The sequence below is a fragment of the Calypte anna genome, unplaced genomic scaffold (assembly GCF_003957555.1).
Source record: "Calypte anna isolate BGI_N300 unplaced genomic scaffold, bCalAnn1_v1.p scaffold_87_arrow_ctg1, whole genome shotgun sequence".
Taxonomy (NCBI): Eukaryota; Metazoa; Chordata; class Aves; order Apodiformes; family Trochilidae; genus Calypte; species Calypte anna.
In genome coordinates, this window is record NW_022045535.1 from 187092 (window position 1) to 209460 (window position 22369).

At 50.9% G+C, this 22369-nt stretch overlaps 1 protein-coding gene across 1 annotated transcript; it reads left to right on the forward strand.

Moving 5' to 3' along the window:
• The first annotated feature begins 966 nt into the window (after positions 1-966).
• On the forward strand, positions 967-21407 carry LOC103528996 (keratin, type II cytoskeletal 80). Its single transcript, XM_008494409.2, is given in 12 exon segments — positions 967-1287; positions 4605-4819; positions 9806-9866; positions 10848-10943; positions 13279-13443; positions 13909-13947; positions 13950-14036; positions 14131-14351; positions 15242-15297; positions 15378-15407; positions 15410-15667; positions 21268-21407. Coding segments are annotated over 12 exon segments (1689 nt in total).
• The last annotated feature ends 962 nt before the right edge of the window (positions 21408-22369 follow it).

Genomic DNA, 22369 nt, shown 5'->3' on the forward strand with positions numbered 1-22369 from the left:
GTCTGCAGTGCCAGCTCTTAAAGAGCTTTCAAGGAGCAGGAGTGAGGCTGGCAGAGATGGACTTGGGCACTTCTGAGATCCAACTTTGTGTCTGGAGGTTCAGAAAGTCTCCAGTGTTGCCAGATGAGTGGACTCTGGGTCACCACACCCATGGGTCTCAAGATGAGACCTTTCATCCCTAAACCACCCAGAGCCCTGGAAGCTTCCCTGATGTGCTTGTGTGGTCACAGGAGGAACCGTGAGCACCTCTGCTCACGATGAGCTTGAGATGTGCTTCCAAATTCCTACCCCTAGCCAGTTCAGACTCTTTCTTCGTAATTTTGAACACTCACACATAGGAAAAAAAAAAAAAAAAAAAAAAAAAAGAAGAAGAAGAAAGAAACCAAACAAAGCCAAAACAAAAAAAACCCAATTCCTTCCTACAGATTTTGGCTGGAAAACAGTCAGGGGCTGAGGCCAAGGTCCAAGTGCCAAGTCCTGGGGAAGCAGCTGTGTTCAGAGCCATCCTCCTCCAGCTTGCTGCAGCTCAGCACCTTTGATTCCTTTCTTCACCATTTAAGGATGAGGAAAGCAGACGCTTGGGGCCCAGTGAATTACCTGCCAGTGATTTGTTTTTGCTATGAGTGCCTATGCCCTCACCACACAAACAACCTCCCAAAGAAAGGAGGGTACAGAGAGGAGGGAAGAAAAAAAAAAAAAAAAAGAAAACAACAAAAAGCCAACAGGTTGATCTGGATTACATCAACGGTTACACCCTCCTCCGTTTTAATGAACATAGGAGAACAGGTGCTTGTAATTCATTAGCCAACCCACGAGCTGAGGAGACAGGAATTAAGCCGACCAAACTCCTCAGCGTGCCACTGCTCTCCTTCCCTTTGAGGCAGCAGCAAGAAAACTTCATCTCCTTTTTTTTTTTTTTTCTTCTCTCCTTCCCCTCCCCTCCAGCTGCAGAGCCACAAGCTGAGCATGACTAACCCTTGCCAAGCCTTCAGCAGTGGCTCCCTCTCCTCCTGGGAGGTGTCAGGGAAGATGAGCAGGGGAAAGGCAGCGTCTCCGGATCGCCGGGGCTGCCGCAGTCCCAGCGGGGTTGGCAGCAAAGGCTGCAGCCCCCCCGGCTTCCATGGGGAGCCTGGATCCCAGTGCTCCTCTTACCCCTCCTGCTCCATCGACAGGAGGCTCTTGGCCCCCGTGCACCTGGATCTCAACCCTGAATTCCAGGCCATCCGGCAGCAGGAGAAGGAGGACATCAAGCTGCTCAACAACCAGTTTGTGACTCTGATTGAGAAGGTAAGGACAGGGCTGCTGGGAGCCAGGGGCCAGCGTGGGGATGAGGATAGGGGTGGTGAAGAGCTCGCCAGCTTCCCAGGAGGTTTCTGAAGGCCTTCAGCTCCCCGTTGCCAGTCTTGGAATATTAGGCTAATTACCCAATTAGTTATTCCTGCAGTGCTATCTGGGTGAGCATCATCTCGGGGTGAAACTGGGCCCCATCCCTGGTCATCTCCTGTGCTGTGTCTGTCACCCTCAGGGTCCCTGGGGAGGACAGGGAGCTCTGTCCTTGGGGACACAGGGCCATGGGGACACGGTGCCAGCCAGAGGAGGCCTTGGCTCCCATCATGAGCAGTGCCACTGATTCAGGCAGCTGCTCTCATTCTCCTCCAGCTGCTAAAGAGCTGGGAATTCATCTCTATGGCAATGTGGTGGGCAAGGGAGAGCCCCCCCCACACCACCCACCCACCTCCCTGCCCTGTGGTTTTTCTTGTGAGGGGTTGGGTGCTTAGCCAAGAAGGTGTTGCTTTCATCTCTTAAGATCCATAAGAAGGCAGAAGGTTTTCTCAAAGGAAAACAACTCCTCTGGCTGAGGCAGGTTTCTGCAGAGCCCTGGTGCTCTGTAAACAGATGGTAATCTCCCTGGAGGATTGCTTCACTCCAGTCTCCAACACAGGCACCCAATGCCAAGCTCCTATAGCTTGGGATTAATTTTTGGTTTGTTTTGTTTTAACGTTCCCTCTGAGAGGACCTGAATTCACACTGGGAAGGAGAAGGGTGGGGGAAGCATCTCCCATAGCATCCCTCCCAACTGGGGAGTTAGAAATCAACCACACCCACAGCTGCAAAAAGGCTTTAATGGTACCAGGAGGCTGACCCTGGATGGAGGGGGATGACAACCTCCACGTGTGAATCTGGAGAGCCCCTGGGTTGGGAATCACTCGGGTGGGCTGGCTTGCACATGGACTGGTCCTTTGCCCACCCAAATTGAGAGGTTTGCATGGATGTCATCCCTGCTGAGAAACCAGACCTCTGGAAAAAGGATGGGGGTAGGAGGAGATGGGACAAGACCACACAGTGACAATATGGACCTGAGCCAGACCACAGGCACTGACCTGATCCATGCAGGCAGGTATGGAAGAAAAGAGAGAGTCTCCTGATCAACCAAATTTGGTTGTTTGCTGCTAAAGGTGCATTCTGGGGCCTGATGGACAGAAGATACAAAAACCTCACCTGGGCTGCATGGCTTTGACTTTAGTGCTAGCACTTAGCTTTGAAGGCTGGAGCTTCAAGTGGGACATCAAGTGGCAAACTGGAGCCATTTGCCTCGGGCTCTCATTCCAGAGGAAAGTAATGACACTGCTTTAGCAAAGAGAACTCATCTTTTTAATCAGGAACTCCAATGGTCTCGAGCCTGAGCAGCTAATTCCTCAGATAATTGACTGAACTAACTTCAGGAATTTGCTGCTGATGGTTTCTCAGCAGGCTGTTCCAGATTTATTTTCCATCTAGGTGGAAGACAGGGAATAGCCAAGTGATGGAGCCCCTGTTTGAAGCTCTAACTTTAGCCTGAACAGCACAGAGGTAGAGACCTCTGAGAACCAAGCTTTGGTCACTTCTTCTGGTCAGAAATTTGGCCAGATCTGAGTGATACTTCTGCTGTAAAACTCTTGTTAAATTACCTTGGAAAGAAGAATCCCTTCCAAGAGGGATGCTGTGGAAGCAGCTGAGCCCAGGTGGATGAGGGTGGTTTGGGAACAGGAAAGAAACTGAAGAGTTGGTTAAGGGGGAAAAACAGAGCAGCTGAGGATTTAGGAGCAAGGTCAGAAACTGAGACTTGATTTGATGGTCAAAGATGGACTTGGAACAACAGCCAATGCCTTCAATCCTTTATCATCCCAGCAAGCTGCTGTTCCTTACAGCCAATCCCAGAGGTTGATCCCAGCCCCACTGATCACTGCCTCCCTGAGGGATGCTCCAGCCCAATCCCTGAGATGTCTCAGATGGAGAGACCAAGTAGCCCAATTGGCTCTTGGTAGCCCTGGAGGCCACTTACTTGTTCCACCTGCAATGTCCCTTCCTGGCTCTGCTGCAGCATCTTCTCTGGTCCTCAGCATCCCACACAGCTGCCAGGACAAAGCAGCCACTCAGCACTGGGGCTGCTGATGTGCTTGGTCTGTGGCCAAGTTTTAAGCTATTGGGAGGAAGAGGTCAGGTCTGGGACCTGGAAGATCCTCACACTGGCATTTTTCTACTGAAAACTGAGAGAGCACCTGAATTCTTCTGCTTTGCTTGGCTACTCCCTGCTCCTGCCTCTCTCTGTTGGGACAAGAAGCATTTTGGGCAAGATGCTGTCTCTGTCCATGTGCATCTGTGCAGTTCAGCAGCTGAGAATCCACCTCTTGAACACATTGCTGCTGCCTGGGGCCAAAGAAAGTTCAAGCCAAAGCTGAAGGCCAAGCAGAAGGTCCAAGGCCTGATGGCATCTGCCCCAAACTGCTCCCAGGGCACAGGTGAAGCTGCATCCTCCTTGTGATGCAGATGCTCTGGTACCATCATCATCATCTCTGTGACTGAGTGGAGGCAACTCCCAAATCAGCAGCCAAAATGGGATGGAAGGAGTTTGGTTTTGTTCCCAGGGCAGTAAGAGAGGTGGCAATTGGATAATCAACTTAGGCAAAAGTTTTGAAGAGGAAAACTGTTAAACACTGAGCATAATTCACTGAGATTGTGAATGTCAGGGATGAAGAGTGCCAGATTCACCAGCTGGGTGGATGGAAACGCAGGTTCTCCTCTCTCAAGCAGACAGATAGCCATGCACACAGCCCTCATGTGGAGCCTGTAATTATTCTGCTTCTTCTCCAGAGCTCCCATCAGCCTCATCTCTGTCGCTTTGCAACACAAACCAGGACTCTGATTCACTACTTAAACTTCACCATGGTGTAATCCCAGAGATTTGAGAGGATCCACCTTTGTTTGTGCCACTCTGAGTTATCAGACAGCTTGGGCACATGGGCATGACCTGGGGTGGACTCTTGGCCTTTATTTCACTACATTCAGAAGCAGAGGGGACCAGCACTTAACAATTCTTATTTTTAGTGACTTAATAAGCAATGCTCATTTCTTTGCATGTGAACACTTTCTATCAAGAAATGATTAAGTTGGCAATGTGTAAAACTTCTAAAAACCCCTGCAAGCCCCCATCCTCATGCCTGGTCTTCAGGAAACTTCTCGTTTTTAACTGGAGATCCCTGCTGATTCCAGCAGCTTCTGCTCCTCTCCCAGCTTTGCTTTTTGGGTGTTGGTGTCACTCACGTTCTCTGAAACCTCTTCTGCAGGTCCAGTGCTTGGAGCAACAGAACAAGGTCCTGACAACAAGGTGGAACTTCCTGAAGGATCAAGACAATTCCCATTCCGAGTCAGACATCAAGGATATCTATGATCAGTACATGAGCAAAATGAGCCAAGAGATGAAGGAGCTCAGCTACGAGCAGGAAAATCTCGAGTCAGAGCTGACAAAGGTCCTGAGCACCATGGATAACTTCAGAAGCAAGTAAGTGTCTGGCCCAGCCATCCCAAGGGGGAATGTTTGAAAGGTGTGGGTTCAGCTGTGCACACAAAGAGGAGCTTGGGACTGATTTAACACAGCCAGCCTGCTATTTGCAGGATTCCTGGTTCAGTGTGCACAGAAGTGTTTTGTTTGCAAAGTCAGCATCCTGGCCTCTTCTTGGTTAGCTAGTGATAAAAGGAAACATGCAAAAAGTGACATATCAAAGAGTTTAAGTCATCTGAGAGATGCCTCAGGCCAGAGAGCAGCTCTGGACAGAATTACTGGGAATAACAGCAACTAAATCACAGAAATGTTTATTCTTTGCTCTGTTATCACAAACCAGAACTTTCTCCCCAAACCATTTTATGGATCTAGGCTGCTTGGTATTAACAAACATCCCTCCCCACCCCTCTCACCCCACGTTTAGTGCAGACTTCTGCTTTGACCAAAAAGTCAGACTTTTCCCCAGAAAACCTCTTGGCAGGAAATACTGGGGTGGCTGAAAGACAGAAGGGAGGATCAGCTGCCATGTGCTTATCCATGCTTCTGCCAAGAGCTTTGAGATCCTCAGATAAGAGCAGTTGTGATGTGCCATGGTTCATTCAAGAAGACAATGCTTTCCTTATTATTGGTGTCATTTGCATACCACAGGTGAATCCACAATTAGATACTTTCCCTGACAGTTACACCCATCTGCCTACACCAGATCTTGGGTGTCTTCCATGCTGATTGTAAAGATTGCAAAGAGCCAAGTCTGGGCACTGTCAGGACAGAAGTGATGCTCAGGGCTGACCCTCCTGCTGGCACTGGGAGACATCACTGCAGGAATAGCCCAAACCTGTTCCTGATGTGCAATGTGATGCACAAATAATAACAGTGCCCTCTCCAGAGAGTTTAGCCCAGGGATCTTCAAGCTCTTTTGCAGATTTGATTAAACCAGCTCATCAACATCTCTGCAAATGAGGGGCAGGACTGGAAGCCCTGTTGACAGCCAGGTTAACGGAGCCACGGCAGGGAAATGTCCCAGAGGGAGCTGGGGGGAGCAGGAACAGAACTTAGGAGCTTGGTTCTTGACCTTCTGCTGAAATCATTATGCTCAGCATCCTTCAAGAGGTGACACACTGATACCCAGGTGCCCAGAAATCCCTAAATTCCCCCTCTCTGCCCTTTCTCTGGGTGTTGGTTTCACTGCAAGTTCGGGGCTCACTGCTGGCTTTGCTGACAGGCAGCAATCCTGAGCTTGGATCAAAGCCACAACATGGGCTGTGCCACTTGTTTCCTGCCCTAAAAAGGTGAAGACTTCTCCAGAGTGCTTGGTTTGCCCTGCATTTCCCCAAGCAAGTAACTGCTCTGTCACCCTCCAGTTATCAAGGTTTGTTCCTGGCTGGTTCCCTGACAGTCAGGAAAACCTCCAGAGAAAAAACCCAGCTCAGCTGGTGAAGAAAATGTCAGATCAGTCACCTGGATCTGCTCTCATAGTTTGTGCTCATATTTTAATTTAGTAATTGTCTCATTATCTGTCCACACCTGGCACTTCTTTTCCAGCCTGATTTCTCAGGTGCTGACACAATCAGGCTCTGTGTTCCCCTACCTTCTGATTTTCTTGGACAGTTGCTACCTAGTTGGGCAATGGGATAAGACAGGATAGGGATGCTACAGCATCCAAAATAATTAAAAAAGAAAAAAAAAAAGAAAAAAAAAAAAAGGGTGTTTAGAGGAACAGAACCTACACGGAAGAGAAGGATGCACAGGCACGGTATAGACAGCAGAGAATCCATGACAGCCACCAGCTTACAACCAGCCCAGCTATTGGTCTGGAGGATTGTTCCTGCTTTCTGGGGCAACACAGCCATGGGAAAACAGCCTTCAGCAATGGCAAATTTCTGCAGCATTTCCAAATGCTCCCCAGAGCACTTCTTGTGGAACCTTCCCCTCCCACTGCAAGGCGCAGGCAGGGCCAGGGGTGATCTCAGCAGCAACCAGGCAGAGCCCACCCTGGCACTGGGTGTTGTTACCCCCCCCAAACCAGTCCAGGGGGATTTCTGTGACAAGTGACAATCCCTGTGCTGCTCCCAGTGGTTCAGTGATTCTGCTGCTTCTGCTGAGCCTTCTTCAGGCACCAACCCAACCCCATCCTAACCCACCATGGCTCTGTTGAGTCCTTCCAGAGGCTGCCACAGCCCAATGGTTTTTCTGCAGCAAATGCTTTGCCTAAACCATGCAAATTTTGGAGGCTTCCACCTCCTCTGGAAGTTTCTACTGCTCAGGGAAATTTTTTTTTTTAGGGGGGGAGGATGATGAAAAGCTCATAACTTCCCTGGCATATGTAAGAGGTCACGTTCTGATCCAGGCTTCTCCACTCCAGATGCACAGACAGCTGCCAACACATCACTTCTGATGTGAATCTGGCTGTCAGGTCCTCTGTCTGTCACCTCTATTCAGGGACTGATTTCCAAAAATCACCTAGACAGAACAAGATGGGACACTGGCACCTTCCCCTCAAATTAGGTTGCTATTGACCAGCACTTCCAAATGCATCCCATAATGGAGAGGAGGAGAGAGGGAAGAGGGTTGGAGGCTGGCATGGGATCTCAAATCCTTTCTTAGGAAGAGAAGCTAGAAATGAAATAGTGAAACAGCTCCAGAGGGATGACTGAAGTGTAAAAGCTGCACAAGTGTTTCCTTCAGCTCCCCCCAGGGAACTTCTGATACTGGAGGAGAATAAGGGGCATACAGAGGATTTGTTCCTGAGATCCAGGGGCTGGGGTAATTAAATTTTGCCTCTGAAAGTAACCACCCCTCTACTTCCAACCTCTACAGTTGGTTTTCAGCTGCTTCCTGCCCCATTTCCTTGGTCCCCAATAAGCCAACTGACTTAATGCCATGCCACCAGGCTCAGATCCATCCCACCACTCCATCTTCCCCCTAGAGTAGTCTTGAAGACCCATCCAGAGAGGAACATAACCATAAAGCCTGAGGTTTCCTTCACTTCTGATTTTGCTCCGTTGCCTGTGGAAGGAGCCCAAGGCACCCAGACGCCTGTCTGAAGTGTGTCTTAAGTGGCTGACTGGAGCTGGGATGGATTTACACCTCAATGCCTGCCTGCTGGAGGATTATCTCTGAGGAGACAAACGCTGTGATGTGTTTGTGGAATGCTCCATCCCCATCTGAGTCATCTCCTGGCCCCAGGTCCTGCCAGAGCCACTCACGTCGGGCTGGCTGGTCCTGCTCTCTTTCAGGCAGGAGTGGTGTTTGCTCAATATGCAAGATTATGTCAGGGTGAAGCTGCTCTGGCAGTCTGGGACAGACTGGGATTGGGCTGAGATGCAACGAGGATGAAGGAAGAGTGGCAGGCTGTAATTAAGCTCACTACATAGTTGCTGGCAACATGGCCAACATTCCAGCTGGAGAGCAGAGAAACCAGACAGGAAAATCTTGTTGGCCATGCTGCCTGGCCTTGCAGCAGCAGGCAAGGAAAGGGTGAGGTTAACACCATGGGGGGGACTTGAGTAAAAGCACTGAGATGCTTAAGTATAGATCTTGGGACTGTCAGATCCTCTCCCTGCCCTCACTGGCCCCTTTGTCCAGCTCTAGGGAATTGGTTTTCATATTTCAGGGCAGCTTCTGAGGTTGAGTTACCCCTTGTCCTGCAACAGGATCCCCTGGGTTGGGTTTCCAACACCTTCCCCTCTGTCTGCTCCTAAGTACAGCTCCTCTTTCCCTTTTTCTGCTCCTAAGCACAGCTCCTCTTTCTCCTAGAAGTTTGTACAACAGCAGCAAAGGCTCTCCAAAGTAACCAGACCCCAAAACAACCAAATCTGGATGTCATTCCTGATTTTATCATCACTGGTAGCAGATGCCATTTTAGCTCATTCCCAAAGCTCTGAGCCTTCCCTCTATTAAGTTGGTGACATCTGTGTGGAGCACTGAAAGGTTTAATTCCTAGCCTGGGAATGCTGTGTGTGTATTAGGATAAGAGGAGTCCTGGAAGGGCAGGGAATCCACAACCTCCCTGAGAGTGCAGCAGAAGAGACAAAGTGTGTCCAGCAGCACAAAACTGGAAATAACAACCACCCATCCTTCCTGGCAAAGGAACCAACCTGCTAGGCATGCACCAGAGCCAAAAAAGACCCTTTCTTGCTCAGGGAGCTGCATTCAGCAACATCTGGGCTGGCCACATGCTTGTCCCAAGAGCCAACAAGGGCTGGTGTGTTCCCTGACCTTCCCTCTCATGGCTGCTGCTGGCTATCAAGAAATGCATTTGCCATTTGTCTTTCTTATGCTGGTCCTGCCTTATCAAACCTGTTTCTGAACACCTGCAGGGTTGGTTCCTCTGCTGGATAGTTAGCCATTAGGACTCCACCCTATCCCATCAGGATTTTGTTACCTTCTGCTCTCTGGGCACCGTTTTCCGTGATTTTGCTTTTGTCCTCTCTTACTTCACAAATTGTGTTACAGTTATGACACCAGTCCAGTAAACTTGCAAGGTTCACAAGCCAAAGTTTTCTCCCTGGAGAAGACTCAGCCTGGAAATGAAATGCTGAGGATACCTGAAAGAAACCCAAGAGGAAGGCAAAAAGTTTAGGAGTCTTTGGGCATGTGAATGGGTTTCACAAGAGAGGAACTCACCCCACCCCACCTCTCCATGCTTACTCTCTCTTTCTGTGGCAAATTTCAGGTAACTTGAGGTTGCTTAGCCCTCAAATTAAAGGAGAATTAAAGCCACCTCCTCTCTCCTCTGGAGATCTGGTGCTCGTGGTGTCACTACAGAGCAGCTGGCATGGGGCACATTGTCACCATTGTCACCCTCTCTCTTCTTTAAGATACCCACACCTAAGGGACACCTCTGCTCACTTTCTTGTGTGTGGCAAGTGGGACATCACAGCCCAAGTGGAAAGCTTTGACACCAAAGGGGTCAGCAAGACAACCTCAAGCATCCCAGAGGCTTTCACTGTGTGCACTTTCTTACTGCTTTTTCCCTCTCCTCAGGTACGAGGATGAAATCCGTCTGTGTAGTGGCATGGAATACACCTTCATGGAGCTCAAAAAGGTCAGTGCAAGAGGAGCTTTTCCCCTGGACAAGCTCTACACCAGCTCTGCATAGGCAGAGAAGAGCCTGGAGAGGTAGGATGGGCCAGTCCAGAGCTAGCCAAGAGTCCTTGCAGCACCAGGAAGGGGTAATAGAGTGCTGAGGAGGAAAGGGAAGCAGTGAACACAGTCACCACTTCCATAAGAAAAACACAAGTGAGTCTGGGCCGCCTGTGGTCATGGAGAAGTCCCAGGGCTCTTGGAGGAAGAGCCTGGGGGGTCAGACCATGCCTGCACCCAACCACATTGCAATTGCACTTGGCCAGACCTGGCCTGGAGGGGTCTGCACCCCAGGAGCCTCCGAGGCAACACCTCTCTTCTTCTTCCTCCTTCTCCTCCTCCTCCTCCTCCTTCTCCTCCTCTCCTCCCTGCCAAGTTTCCTCTCAGAATGAAATCATAGGTTGGGAAAAGCTGAAAATTGATAAATGTGTTTGCTTTTGTTTCCTGTCGCACAGCCACACCCTGGTTAAACATCCCACCCCAGCAGGAGCTGCCTTTGAGTAGCAGCTGAAATGGGAGGCTTTGTGCCCGGGCTTTGCATTCAAAAACTAAATCCAAGGTGGAGGAATGCAGGGTGTTATTAGACCAAGGAAACGTTCCCCACAAATGATCATTATTGCTAATTGTATGTTTTCCCTGGCACACTCATCAGTAAGGGCAGTCCTGGTGACTTCTCTGGATGGCATCAGTTTTCAATAACCTGTGCTTTTTGTGGTGAACAAAAGATGAGTAGGTATGGACCAGCCCTACTTATTTCCTTCTCCACCCTGCCTCATTTGAGACTTCCACCTGAAGCACACCTGAAAAAAAACAACCCCAAACACCAAAAAAAACTGCAGAGAAAAAACCCTCCCTACTCGTAGAGCAGGAGAGCAGATGCAGTGGGAAAGACTTCTTACTACAAAGACAAACCAGAGATTAATACACTTTCCATTTCCTGTAGGATTTAGACGTGAGCTCCTTGCACAGAACTGAGCTTGAGGTGAAACTCAACGGGCTCCAAGAGCTGATGGATTTGAAAAAAACCATCTACGAGCAGGTAAAAACACAATCTGGAGCCTTGCCTGGGAACACACAAGCTACTGTGCAAAAACATGCATAATTCCACTTGTTCTGGATTTACACCAAAGTGAGGCCTCGTCCAGAGGAGCTGCATGGTGTTGCAGACAACTATTAGATGGTTAGGGCAGAGTCTCATGAGCTGATCTCCTTCCCTTAACTAAACCAACCCCACTGTAAATTTGGGCAGGGTGTTCCTTCTGCCCCACAGCTCCTGCACAGAGGCTGCAGGAGTCTCATTGTAATCCTCAGGAACCCCCCAGCTCCCTGGGTTGGGGCTCAGCTCCCAACCGCCCCTGTCTGCCCTTCTTTGAGACCAGGCAGCCTCAGGTCATGAGAGAGCTAAATATGATTCTATCCAGAGGCTGACAAGAGATTAGGATGAGCTGTGGAAAAGCTGGGGGAGCTGCTGGATGTTCTGTAACATCACCCAACACACTGCACATCCACTGAAATGACCCCTGAACAGCCAGGTGGGATTTCACCAAGGTGGGAAGGGTAGAGAAAGAGTCTGCAGCCCTTCAGACAGACCCAAAGCATCCTCTATCTACTCAGACTCAAGTGATTTCAGCCACTTACTCAGAGCCTGTGAAATGTTACCAAGCAGGCTCAGCAATGGTTTGGGAATACTAATGATTTGTCTGAATTCTACCAATACAAGCAATTAAAATGCTTGGCACAAGGATGTTAACATTGCTCGTGGGGAAACTGAGGCACAGAGAGACAGAAGAACTTGGATAACACTAGAGCTGCCTTAGAACACATCCCCTGCTTGTCACTAACCACGAAGTACAAGGCAATTCACAGGGGTAGTTGGAAATCAGATCCTGCAATGAGGATTTTCTTGAGCCCATTTCCTCCAGGTTCCACTCTGCTCTCCTGGCAGAAAGCTGAAATTTATTTATTTTTTTTTAACCTGTGCTTCATATAATGAAATTTTCCCCCTTGCCTCTCTCTCCAAAACACATTTTCAGCTCAGTCATTTTCTCACCCGTGCCTCTTGATTTGATTTGACTGACAACAGAAAAGCACAAATACCCAGCAGAAGGGCAAATAAGGAAAACTTTGCTTGACAGCTTTGTACACAGCCTGATGGTATGAATCAGAAGGAAATCCCAGCCTTGATCCTCATTAATTAATAAACAAACCATCAGGTTCTTTATTTCCCCCCACCCCTGGCAGAGGATACTCAGATATTTGCCTTAAAGATGCATTTGCTATTGACCTGCTCAAAGATTAATAAAGAAGCTCAAGGATTAAACACCAGTGGGAAAAAATACACTGATAATCCTGCTTTTTGGAGGAGCAGGGGAGTGTTTTTCTGCTAATCATGAATCACCATGTCTGGGAGCCCTTTTTTTCTCCAGTCAGGGGAAGGGAAGGCAAACAAGGGGTACAAATGCTTCTCCAAGAGATCAGAGTCCTCAGCACAAAAGGGAAGCAGGAAAACCTCAGGATGAAAGGTAAAAGATGGGGAGAGATGGATGTTGCTCTCTTTTTAACCCTGGTGTACATCAGAAGCAATTGCAGAGATGGAGATAAGAGTGAAACCTCTGCAGGAGCCATCTGGGGGTGGGGGGAGCTGCCAAGGGAATGTACAAACCATCTGCCCAACATCAAGTCAAGTCTTGCCTGGAGACAAACCACCCAGGAGTGCAGTTTACTGGCAGGGATTAAGGGTCCTTTTCAGATTAACTGAGAGGAGCCTCTCTTCATCATTGTTTGGTGTCAAGGTGTGACAGGGGCAGCAATCATGAGCAAACATCCCAGGCAGTGACACTGCAGCCTGGGTGTCTGTGTTCCTGCTTCCACCATCCTGGCTGGAGCATGGGAGCAGTTCTGGGGAGGGACCCAGGTCTGATAGTGATGGATGTTTGCAGAGGAGGGAACTGCTTCCCCCATCTTTTACCATACACAAAGCAAATTATGGCAACAGCCTCATCCTCTCCAGGGAGTGGGGCTGAGCTCAGCAAAGGCACCACCAGTGCCAGGCAGGATGCTTCCCACTGCCAGGCAGGATGCTTCCCACTGCCCCAGTCCTTGCCCACCCTCTGAGTGGTGATGGATACAGAAGCACAACCAGCAGCTCCTCCTCATGAAGCACAACTGCACACTTTGGTCAGACCCTTGTAGCCAAAGGTCCCAAACCAACACCCTAACCCGAGTCTGGGTTTTATGGAGAAAATAACAGCAGCTTCCAAGCTTTGCAAACCAAACTTCTGAACTCTCACCACCTGCCAGGCTTCAGCCATCCTCTGGCTTGCAGCTTTGTTGACTATTTGGTGTTTCAATCCTGTTTTCTTTTTGCTATTCAGGAACTCGAGGAGCTGCTGACAGAAATCAAGGACATTTCTGTTGTCCTGGGAATTGATAGTGCTTGCAAACTGGATATGAGCAGAATTGTGGAGGAAGTGAGGGCCCAGTATGAAGCCCTGGCTCTTCGGAGCTGGGAGGAGGCTGAAGCTCTTACCAGAAGAAAGGTATTTGTCTGCTTATCTGATTGACACTGGGGAGAAGCAAGGAAGGAAGAGGGAGAGAGATCAGCCTTAAAACTACAGGAATCAGCAAGATGTGGAGGGACAGACTACACCTGGGGATGGAGGGAGGGACAGAATGCTAACCTAGGTCAACTCCTCCTCACTCAGGTGTGTAAACTGGGAGTTTCATAGCTCCAGGCTCTCCACACCACAGTGGAGAAAGGCAAGGCCATCTCCCAGTGGTAGCCTTGCCACCTGGGATGCAAATGACCTTCCACTTCTGCTCCTCCAAACAGAGCAAAAATGAATTAGGGACCACGTCCTCTACACCTGGCACAGCCGCAGCCCAGAAGAGGAGGAGCCCTAAGCCTTCCATGATGTTTTTCCCAGTTAGGTGTCTCTGGGAATCCTCCAGGTTGCTGTTGCTAGAAGGCAGGCAGATAACCCCCCTTCCATCTCCCCCTGCAGCTGAATGAAGGCAGCACCCAGTCAGGTACCTATGGGGGTCCACCTTCTCGACAAGCCCCCGGGAGATCGCGGACTCTGAACATCGGATCCAGAAGCTGAGGTCCTGTATCGTGTCCCAAAAGAGCCAGGTGTGTCCTAGGGGGTTGGCAAATCTCTGACAGACAGGTCTGAAAGGACAGCACACCTAACACCTCCCCCACCCTTTTCCCTTTGCAACACCAGTGCCTGTATCTAGAGGAGCACATCAAAGAAGCAGGGGAGCACGGAGAGATGGCCCTCAAGGATGCCAAAGCCAAACTCTCCAACCTGGAAGAAGCCCTACAAAAGACCAAGGAAGATATGGCTCACCTGGTGAAAGAGTACCAGGAGCTGATGAACATCAAGCTGGCACTGGATGTGGAGATCCTCACTTACAGGAAGCTGATGGAAGGGGAGGAGAGCAGGTAAGAAGCTGGGCTGCCTTGTGCCTGTGGTGGGGAAGGCAGAAAGCAGAGAATCCAAAATTTGAGTCTGGTATTGAAGGTTTGATCAAAGAACGAGCAAATCATAGAATCATAGAATTGGCTGGGTTGGAAGGGACCTCAGAGCTCATCAAGTCCAACCCTTGATCCACTCCCACTGCAGTTCCCAGCCCATGGCACTCAGTGCCACATCCAGGCTCTTTGGAAAGATCTCCAGACACGGAGAATCCACTACTTCCCTGGGCAGCCCATTCCAATGCCTGATCACCCTCTCCAGAAAGAAATTCTTTCTCATCTCCAACCTAAACCTCCCCTGGCACAACTTGAGACCCTTTGTGCCCTCTTGTCTTGCTGGTAGTTACCTGGGAGAAGAGCCCAACCCCCCCCTGGCTCCAACCTCCTTTCAGGGAGTTGCAGAGAGTGATGAGGTCTCCCCTGAGCCTCCTCTTCTCCAGCCTCAACACCCCCAGCTCCCTCAGCCCTTCCTCACAGCAATTCTGCTGGATCCCTTCACAGCCTCCTTGCTCTTCTCTGGACCTGCTCCAGCACCTCAAGCTCCTTCCTGAACTGAGGGGCCCAGAACTGGACACAAGACTCAAGCTGTGGCCTCACCAGGGCTGAGTACAGGGAAAATCCCAGCAGTCCCTCAGCCCTTTTTCTTGCTCTGAAGTTCCCTTCCAGTCCCCAAGCTGGAGGGTCCCACCACTTCTCTCTCTACCCAGGATGGTGTTGGGTTGAACCTTCATAACCCAACCATGCACTCGGCTCTCCCCACATGGCCCAGTTCACGTGGGACAAACTCCAGTCCCCTGTATCCCTCTGGCACTGCAGAGGTCACTCCATGTCATCACACTCTGTCCTTTCCTTCACAGCATGGAGCAACCAATCCCCACAGTCATCAGCACCATCCACTCCAAGCCAAGGCACCGTAAGTGATTTTATTCCTACAGCTCAGTGAGGCAGGGGGGGAATGAAATGTTTCTAACCTCCCTCCTCTCCTTCCCCCAGTTTCTGCCAGCACCTTGAAGAACTCCAAGCTGTTGCACAAGGAACCTGCAGCCCCCATGGGGAGATGAAGCCAAATGGAGGCAGCTCCAGGAGCCACAACTCAGTGATGCCCCAAGCAGACGGCTTTGCCAGCAGTGCCCAGCCAAAGCTCAACTCCCTGCCCACTGCAAAACTGCTCCTAGGAGGAATGGAGCCCCCACAGCATAAGCACAAAGACCTCGTGGCATCTGTAGCCACACGAGGCCAAAGCACTTTCTCTGGAACTCAAGCCAGCGTCCCAGGGACGAAGGGTGAGGGTCCACTCCAGGCTGTCGCTTTCAGGTCTGTCCTTACAGCATCCCAGTTCACCTCTCTGTTTCCCAGTTACAAGCAGAATCCAACCCCAGGATTTTAGAGGCTCTCCCAGTTCATGTCCCCACACCAACACCTTCCTCTCTAGGGCAGTTTTCCCAGAGGATTTGCCTTCATAGCCTTTGAGATCTACCAATGGCAGGAAGGGAAAGGATTTTTACAAAAAGCTTTTAATGCAGCAGCCAGAAGCCATCAGCCCCTTTAACCCAGTGTTACAAAATCCTCCTCTCTGTTCTCTCTGTGTGTCTGTTGGTCACTGATGTGGCTTTCAGAGGAAGGCAAGCATGAGCTTTCCAACCGTGCTGCTGGGGAGATGCAGCTAAAACAACATGAGCTGGGTGGATGTGCAACATCTGGGTTTGCAACATCTGGGTTTGCAACATCTGGGTTTGCAACATCTGGGTTTGCATCTCTGGTGACAAACATGCTGGCTGTGCTGGGGATTCTTGGCTACTTCTGAGCATTTAACTGTTTTTACTGCCTTTTGGATGGCCTCTCCTTCCTTTCCATGCCACCAAAGCTAAAATTCATAACATTTTTCACAAGCCACCTCTCTAGCCAAGAGCATCTCTGCCCAGTCTCACCCACCAGCATTCCAGACTCCACCTGCAGTGGTGCTGGGCCCCAGGAATGGGATATTGGTTCCCACTGAACCTCAACAAGCAGGACTTGTCTTATATTTATTGAACTTACACAGCAGCTTTTCCCTTTCCTGGCTGACACCAGCCCATACCCACCAGTCAGGGCTGGAAACCAGCCTCTGGAGATGCCACATCCCAGGGCAAGGTGGGGAGATGTTTCCATGGGCATCCCCTGAGGGCTTCCTGAACACTCACCCAGACAGTGTCCTGCAGTATTTTCCTTCAGGAGGTCAGGCCAGAGTTCCCAGATCTGGAGTTCCCAGGTTTGGAGTTGTTCACAGTCTCTTGGCAAATTCCCATTGAGTTGCATCACAGGATTCCACGTTTCTGAGGATAATCCATGTAACCAGAACACCACCTCTCCAAGGTTATGGCTGCTAAAATAAAAGTATCATGTCTCACATGGAAAGCTCTTGGGATTGTTGGTTTTGTTTTTACAAATCTCTTACCACAGCCCACCTGAAACAACAGTTCCTTGCCCAGTGGCCAGCAGGTCTCAGCCAAGGGCTCTTGCTCTCCTCTGGCAGCTCAGTGAAGCTGAAATTCCTTCCCAGGATGATTTGTTTGATCCATATTCCCAGGGAGAAGTGCATTGGGCTGGAGGGGCAGGCATGGCACCAGTGCAGCCAAAGCTTTGGGGAATTTCACTGTTCCTCTGTCTCCAGGCTCCCAGGTGGCTTTCAGAGTCCCCAGAGGGTTATTGCATGGGCCACCAGGTCTATCCCCCCCCAAACTCATCTAACACAGAGCTTCCCCCGGCTAAATTCTCCCTGCACCCCCTGCTAAGGGTGGTTCTGAGCACCCAGATCCATCCTAGGGCCCCACACTTCACCCCAATCCCTGTGCCAGAGGTGCCTTTCCAGGTGAGTCCTTCTGGGTGGTTTGGAGCAAGGAGCACCAAGAAAAACCCCAACCAGACCGAGGTCCCCAGAGCTGCTACAAGGACCTAAGGTGGGAGTGTCTGATTTTTGCTGCTGTTTGCTTCCAACCCCAGAGAAATTGCATTTTCAGGAGTATGGGAGCAGAGGGGAGCAGAGTCCAAGCCAGCAGACAGAGCCCTCAGCTCTTTCCATCTGGTTTCTCCACAATGGCAAGTTGGGAAAGGGGGTTTGGGGATGGCTCAGGGTGAGCTCCCCAGATGTGTGAGATGCTTCCAGCCCAGAAGGACCCCATCAGCACCCAGCTTCCCCCTGGATGCAGGACCCAGCAGAGCCTCCAGCAGAGAGGAAGGAACAAGGCTGGGGTTGGTGCTGCAGGACATCAAAAAATGCAGAGAGGGCCCCGTGGAAGGATGCTGGGAAGAGCTGGGGGGGGGAGCTGAGGAGAAGGAGAAACCCGGAGCTGCTGGTGCCCAGAATGAAACCTGAATGGGAAGTGGAAGGCTCAGGACCTTTGTCCACTCCCCTTGGGAGAAGTGGAGCCCAGCATAGACACAGATACCTGCTCACAATCTTGGCTGGAAGGGGTTGGGGCTCAGGAGCAGCCCAAGCCTGCAAGAAAAGTTTCTGGGCTGTTTTCTGTCCCTTCCATATGGGTTTTTTTGTTTTATTTTGCCACTTCAGAGCCTTCACCACCAGGGGGGTTGGGAGAGAGCCTGAGGCCAGAGCAGGGGAAGGGAAGCTGAACTCCTGGGTTCTGTCCCTGTTGTAGGATCCAAGGAAAGGACCTGACTCACTATTTCTCTGTCTCAGCCACTTCAACTGCTCCGTGCCTCAGTTTCCCCCATTAGAAGTGTCTATCAAACCATCTCCCACCTGGACAATGATTGCAGGGAGCAGAGTGAATTCCTGCACAACCACTGATTAGGAAGCTGGAGCCATGGCTGAGCTTTGGGACCCCCAGATCTGCCCAGGTACCCCTCTTCCCACTGCCTCACCTGGAGACCAACCCCTTCCTCAGGGGAATTTCTGGAGCTGTTCTTTACACCCAAGACACAGCCAGCCCTAAACCTGCTTTAAATACATTATAAACCTGCTGGGGGAGGGCTTTTGACAAGGCTGTGTGGAGAGAGGACAAGGGACAATGGTTTAGAAACTTGAAGAGGGGAGATCTAAGTTTAAACACCAGGAAAAAATTCTTCCCTGTGAGGGTTGCTGAAGCCCCTGGCCCAGGTTGCCCAAGGAAAGCTCTGTCTGCCCCATCCCTGGAGGTGTTCCAGGTTGGATGGGGCTTGGAGCAACCTGGGCTGGGGGAGGTGTCCCTGACCATGGAGGGGTTGGAACTGGATCAGCTTTAAGGTCCCTTCCAGCCCAAACCATTTAGGATTCTGTGCCATGTACTGGGGACATTTTCTGTTGATTTTTCCCCTCATTCAGTGAAAGGCATCAAACCCCTTAAGTCTTGCTGAGGCACAGAGCTGAGATGGTATCAAGCGTGTGGTACCATCAGCTCAGGATCTTGGAGTCCCTTTCAGTGTGCTGGGTGACAATCCTGCAAGGGACACAGCACCCATCACAGCAGCCCAAGAGACTGCAGGTGAGGGGTTGGGTGGAATAAAGGGAATAAAGTTTGTCCCTGTTATCCTGGTGAGCTCCACCTGTGCAATCCAAGGCATAGCCATCTCCAGGCAAAGCCAAGATGATCTCAAACCCTGTCTGGAGCCAAAGATTGGAACATCTGCCCCAGCCATGGGGATAGGAGACATCAGATGGCCAGGACACAGCCTAGGGGCAAAACTCAGGGTCAGATAAATAAAAGAAAATAAAAGCAGGGGTTAGAGCTGATTTTGGTGGGACAGACTCTGGCAGGGAAGATCACAGGGCAAATATTCACCTCTGCACAACAGCAGCTTGGGATAGAGTCCAGAAGAAGAAGAATCCTGAGCAGCCAGAGGAAGTGCCAGAGCTCCCAAGCCGGGAGAATCCGAGCCCCAAACCTCATCTGAGGGCACCGCATCCCTGAGCCGCCTCCTCCAGGGTTGGGGAGCATCCAAATGTGGAGCTCCAGGCCCATCTCCTGGGCAGAGACACCAACTGCAAACTTCTCAGAGTTAACCAAGCCTTAGAGAAACTGCCACAACCCAAACAGCCCCCTCCTTCCCTCCAGCAAGTCAGACTCCCAGGAGAAAGGAAAAAGAGGCAAGAAAGAGGCCAGCAAAGTGTGATGAAGGTTAATGCTTGTCTCCTTCCCTGGAGACATCCAAATCCCACCTGGATGTGTTCTGTGTGACCTGTTGGAGGATTTTCTGAGGTTCCTTCCACACCCCTCACTTTCTATGATTCTACCATTCCCTGGCTGCTTCGTGGGGCTACAAAGGGAACGAGGATCCTGAGTATAGTCCTCACCCACCAAGAAACTCCAATCCTGGTGGGAATGGTGCTGGGACCCTGCTTGGCTGGCCCAGACTCATTTACACCCCACACACAGCCTGAGATCTCATTCCTTCCTAGCCCACACACACTTCAGATCAGGCTGGGGAAGGCAAATCAGTTCCCAGCAGAGCTACAAGAGAGAGAAACATTTCCTTCCATCACATCTCACCAGTCCAGGGAATTGAGCCCTGGGACATCCCCCTCCTTGCTCTTGGTTTTTGGGGGTAACACCAGAAGATCTGGCAGAGGGCTGGGCTTCCAGCCTCACACTGGAAAAGGCCACGATCCTTTCTGGCCTGCAGACCACACCACTTTTCTTTCTTTTTTTTTTTTTTTTCTTTTGTCCTCTTAGGGCTAAATCCTGCAAGAAAACACTAAAAATATCCTTATAGAGACAAACCATGGAAACTCAGCTTTCAGCCCATCTGCTCCCCCATGAGACACCCATCCCAGCTGCAGCTGGGAGCATTCCTGGGCTTCTCCCACCTTTTCCTTTCCCTCTAGATGTTGGGATGCTCCTCTGGGCATGAAGCAGAGAGCACCCACCAGGCTCCCCTTAGGAGAGGACATGGACCTGGGAAAGCAGACAGCATCTCCTCCAGAATCTCCATGGGCCAGGGAGCAGCCCAGGATCCCACGGGAGTGGGGAAATCAGGCCCCAAGCTGACTCCAATGTTCTGTACCAGAGGGGGAAAATCCCTCCCTGTGTTCCAGGTTGTTAAACGTGTGGGAAGGGAGATGGAAAAGTGTTCTGGGGTAGAGGAAGGATGACCTAGAGATCTTTTTACCAGTCCCAAGGAGTGCAATTGGACTCTTCCAAAAACTCCCTCATTCCCACTCCAGTTTCCAGTCCAGTTCTATCTGCCAGCCCCACTTCACCCCCAGCTGCTTCCCCAGGGTCCAGCTCATGTCTGGGGAGATTCCAGCAGACAGGGCAGAGACCAAGGAGGAAGGTGGATCCTCTAGGCTCACCTCCCAGGCACAGCTGTTTCCAGAGAATGAAGCAATTCAGAGCTTCAGGGCTCCAAGAAACCAGAGGCTGGGAAAAGAACTCCCAGAGTTTTGTACAAAGAGTTAAATTTGCATTCCCTGCATGACAAAACTCTGCTCCTCTTTCTCTCACTCATTTTTGCCTGCAACCTAAGATGGGATCAACCTGGGGGGAGGGTGGTATGCTTGAGTTTTCCTAGCCAAATGCCAGGACAGAGAGAAGGGAATTTTAGGAAGCAGGGAAGAACCATCAGGAAGGAAATGATTTGTACTGTCCCTCCCGCCCAACCTGAGCTTGAAGGGATCTCCAGCCCCACCAAGGGCACAACTTGGGTGCCCACCCATTCCACCTCCCTGGCTCTTGGGGAACTCTGCTCTGGCTGAGGGGAACCAGGAGCCTCTTTGCAAACCTCTTTACAGGCTGTAATTGTCTCCTGGGCACCTGGAGAATGGAAGGGGAGGGCAGGGTAAGGTGGAAAACATGCCCGATGCCATCAAGCCCATCCATGCCTCTCACCCAGCCCTCTGCAAGGAGGAGGAGGAGCAGCCAGCAGAGGTTTTTTCACCGTATAAAGGTCAGGTTTTTCTCGTCTGTAGGCCAATCCGGGGAGGAATGTGAAACACCTAGGCTTTGCCAGGCCCATCTCCCCTCCCTAAACCTCCCTACACCCTGCCGACACCCTCCTTACACCTCCTACACCTGCTTCCTCCACCAGGTGCTGGAGCTTTACCTGTAGCAGGGGAGGGGAAGCTGCCTCCATGCAGCCCACTCCAGACCTGGCACAAACAAGGGGTAGAAACTCTACCCCGTGTGAATTCACCCCTGGTGACAATAGCCCAGTCAGGGTTTTCATCTCCTGCAGCCCTTGAGGCTCCTCAGGGTGGGCAGGCTGAGCTCAGGTTGGCTGCTGCAAGGCTGGGGTTGCCTCTTCCTTGCAATTAGTTCCAGTTATTCATCACCCCAGCCATGGGAAGCAGCAGCTCTGCTCCTGTCCTGCAGCCAACCCTCTTCTTTCCATCTCCACCTCTGCCTGGCTCAGGGCAGCCCTGGGGTCTCTACATCCCAGACAGTGCCTGGGAGACAGGAGCCTGCACAGACCTGCTAAAGCAGCTTCACCTTTGGGCTGTCCTCAGCCTGGCTTTGGTTCAGGGGACCAGGAGCACAGGGGGAGACCCAGAAGTATCCAAACCAGTGCACGACAGGGCTGGCAGCTTTCTAGGTCCAGTGGTTCCTGGTCCTGGAACCAACATCTCAGTGCCTCAGCCCAAGGTAGAGAGAAGGGATGAAGGGCAGGGGGTTGGTTCAGCACCACTTGATGCCCTCAGACTAAGTGAAAAAAAAAAAAAAAAAAAAAATAAAAAAATAAAAGAGCCTCAAGCTGCTTACCAGCCAGAAGGAGATTGGGAAGGGAGACTGGGGAGACCTGGAGCCCCCAGCCCTGTCTCCAGGCCTCACCTCTGCTGCAGTCCCCCCAGCTCTCGTGCCAACTCTGCCATGGCTCCACATGCCAGAGCCCTGACCAAACGCAAGCCCAAGAATTTCAGAGAAACCAGTGCTCCCTTGTTGTGCTGCCAAGATTCTGCACCCACCTGCCAACAATCCTGGTTAGAATGGGCCAGATTCCAGCAGTTGTGGTCAGCTCAGTGCCCTTGGGCTCAGGGGTGGGAGTGCCAAGAGGTCCCACACCTTCCCCCCCCA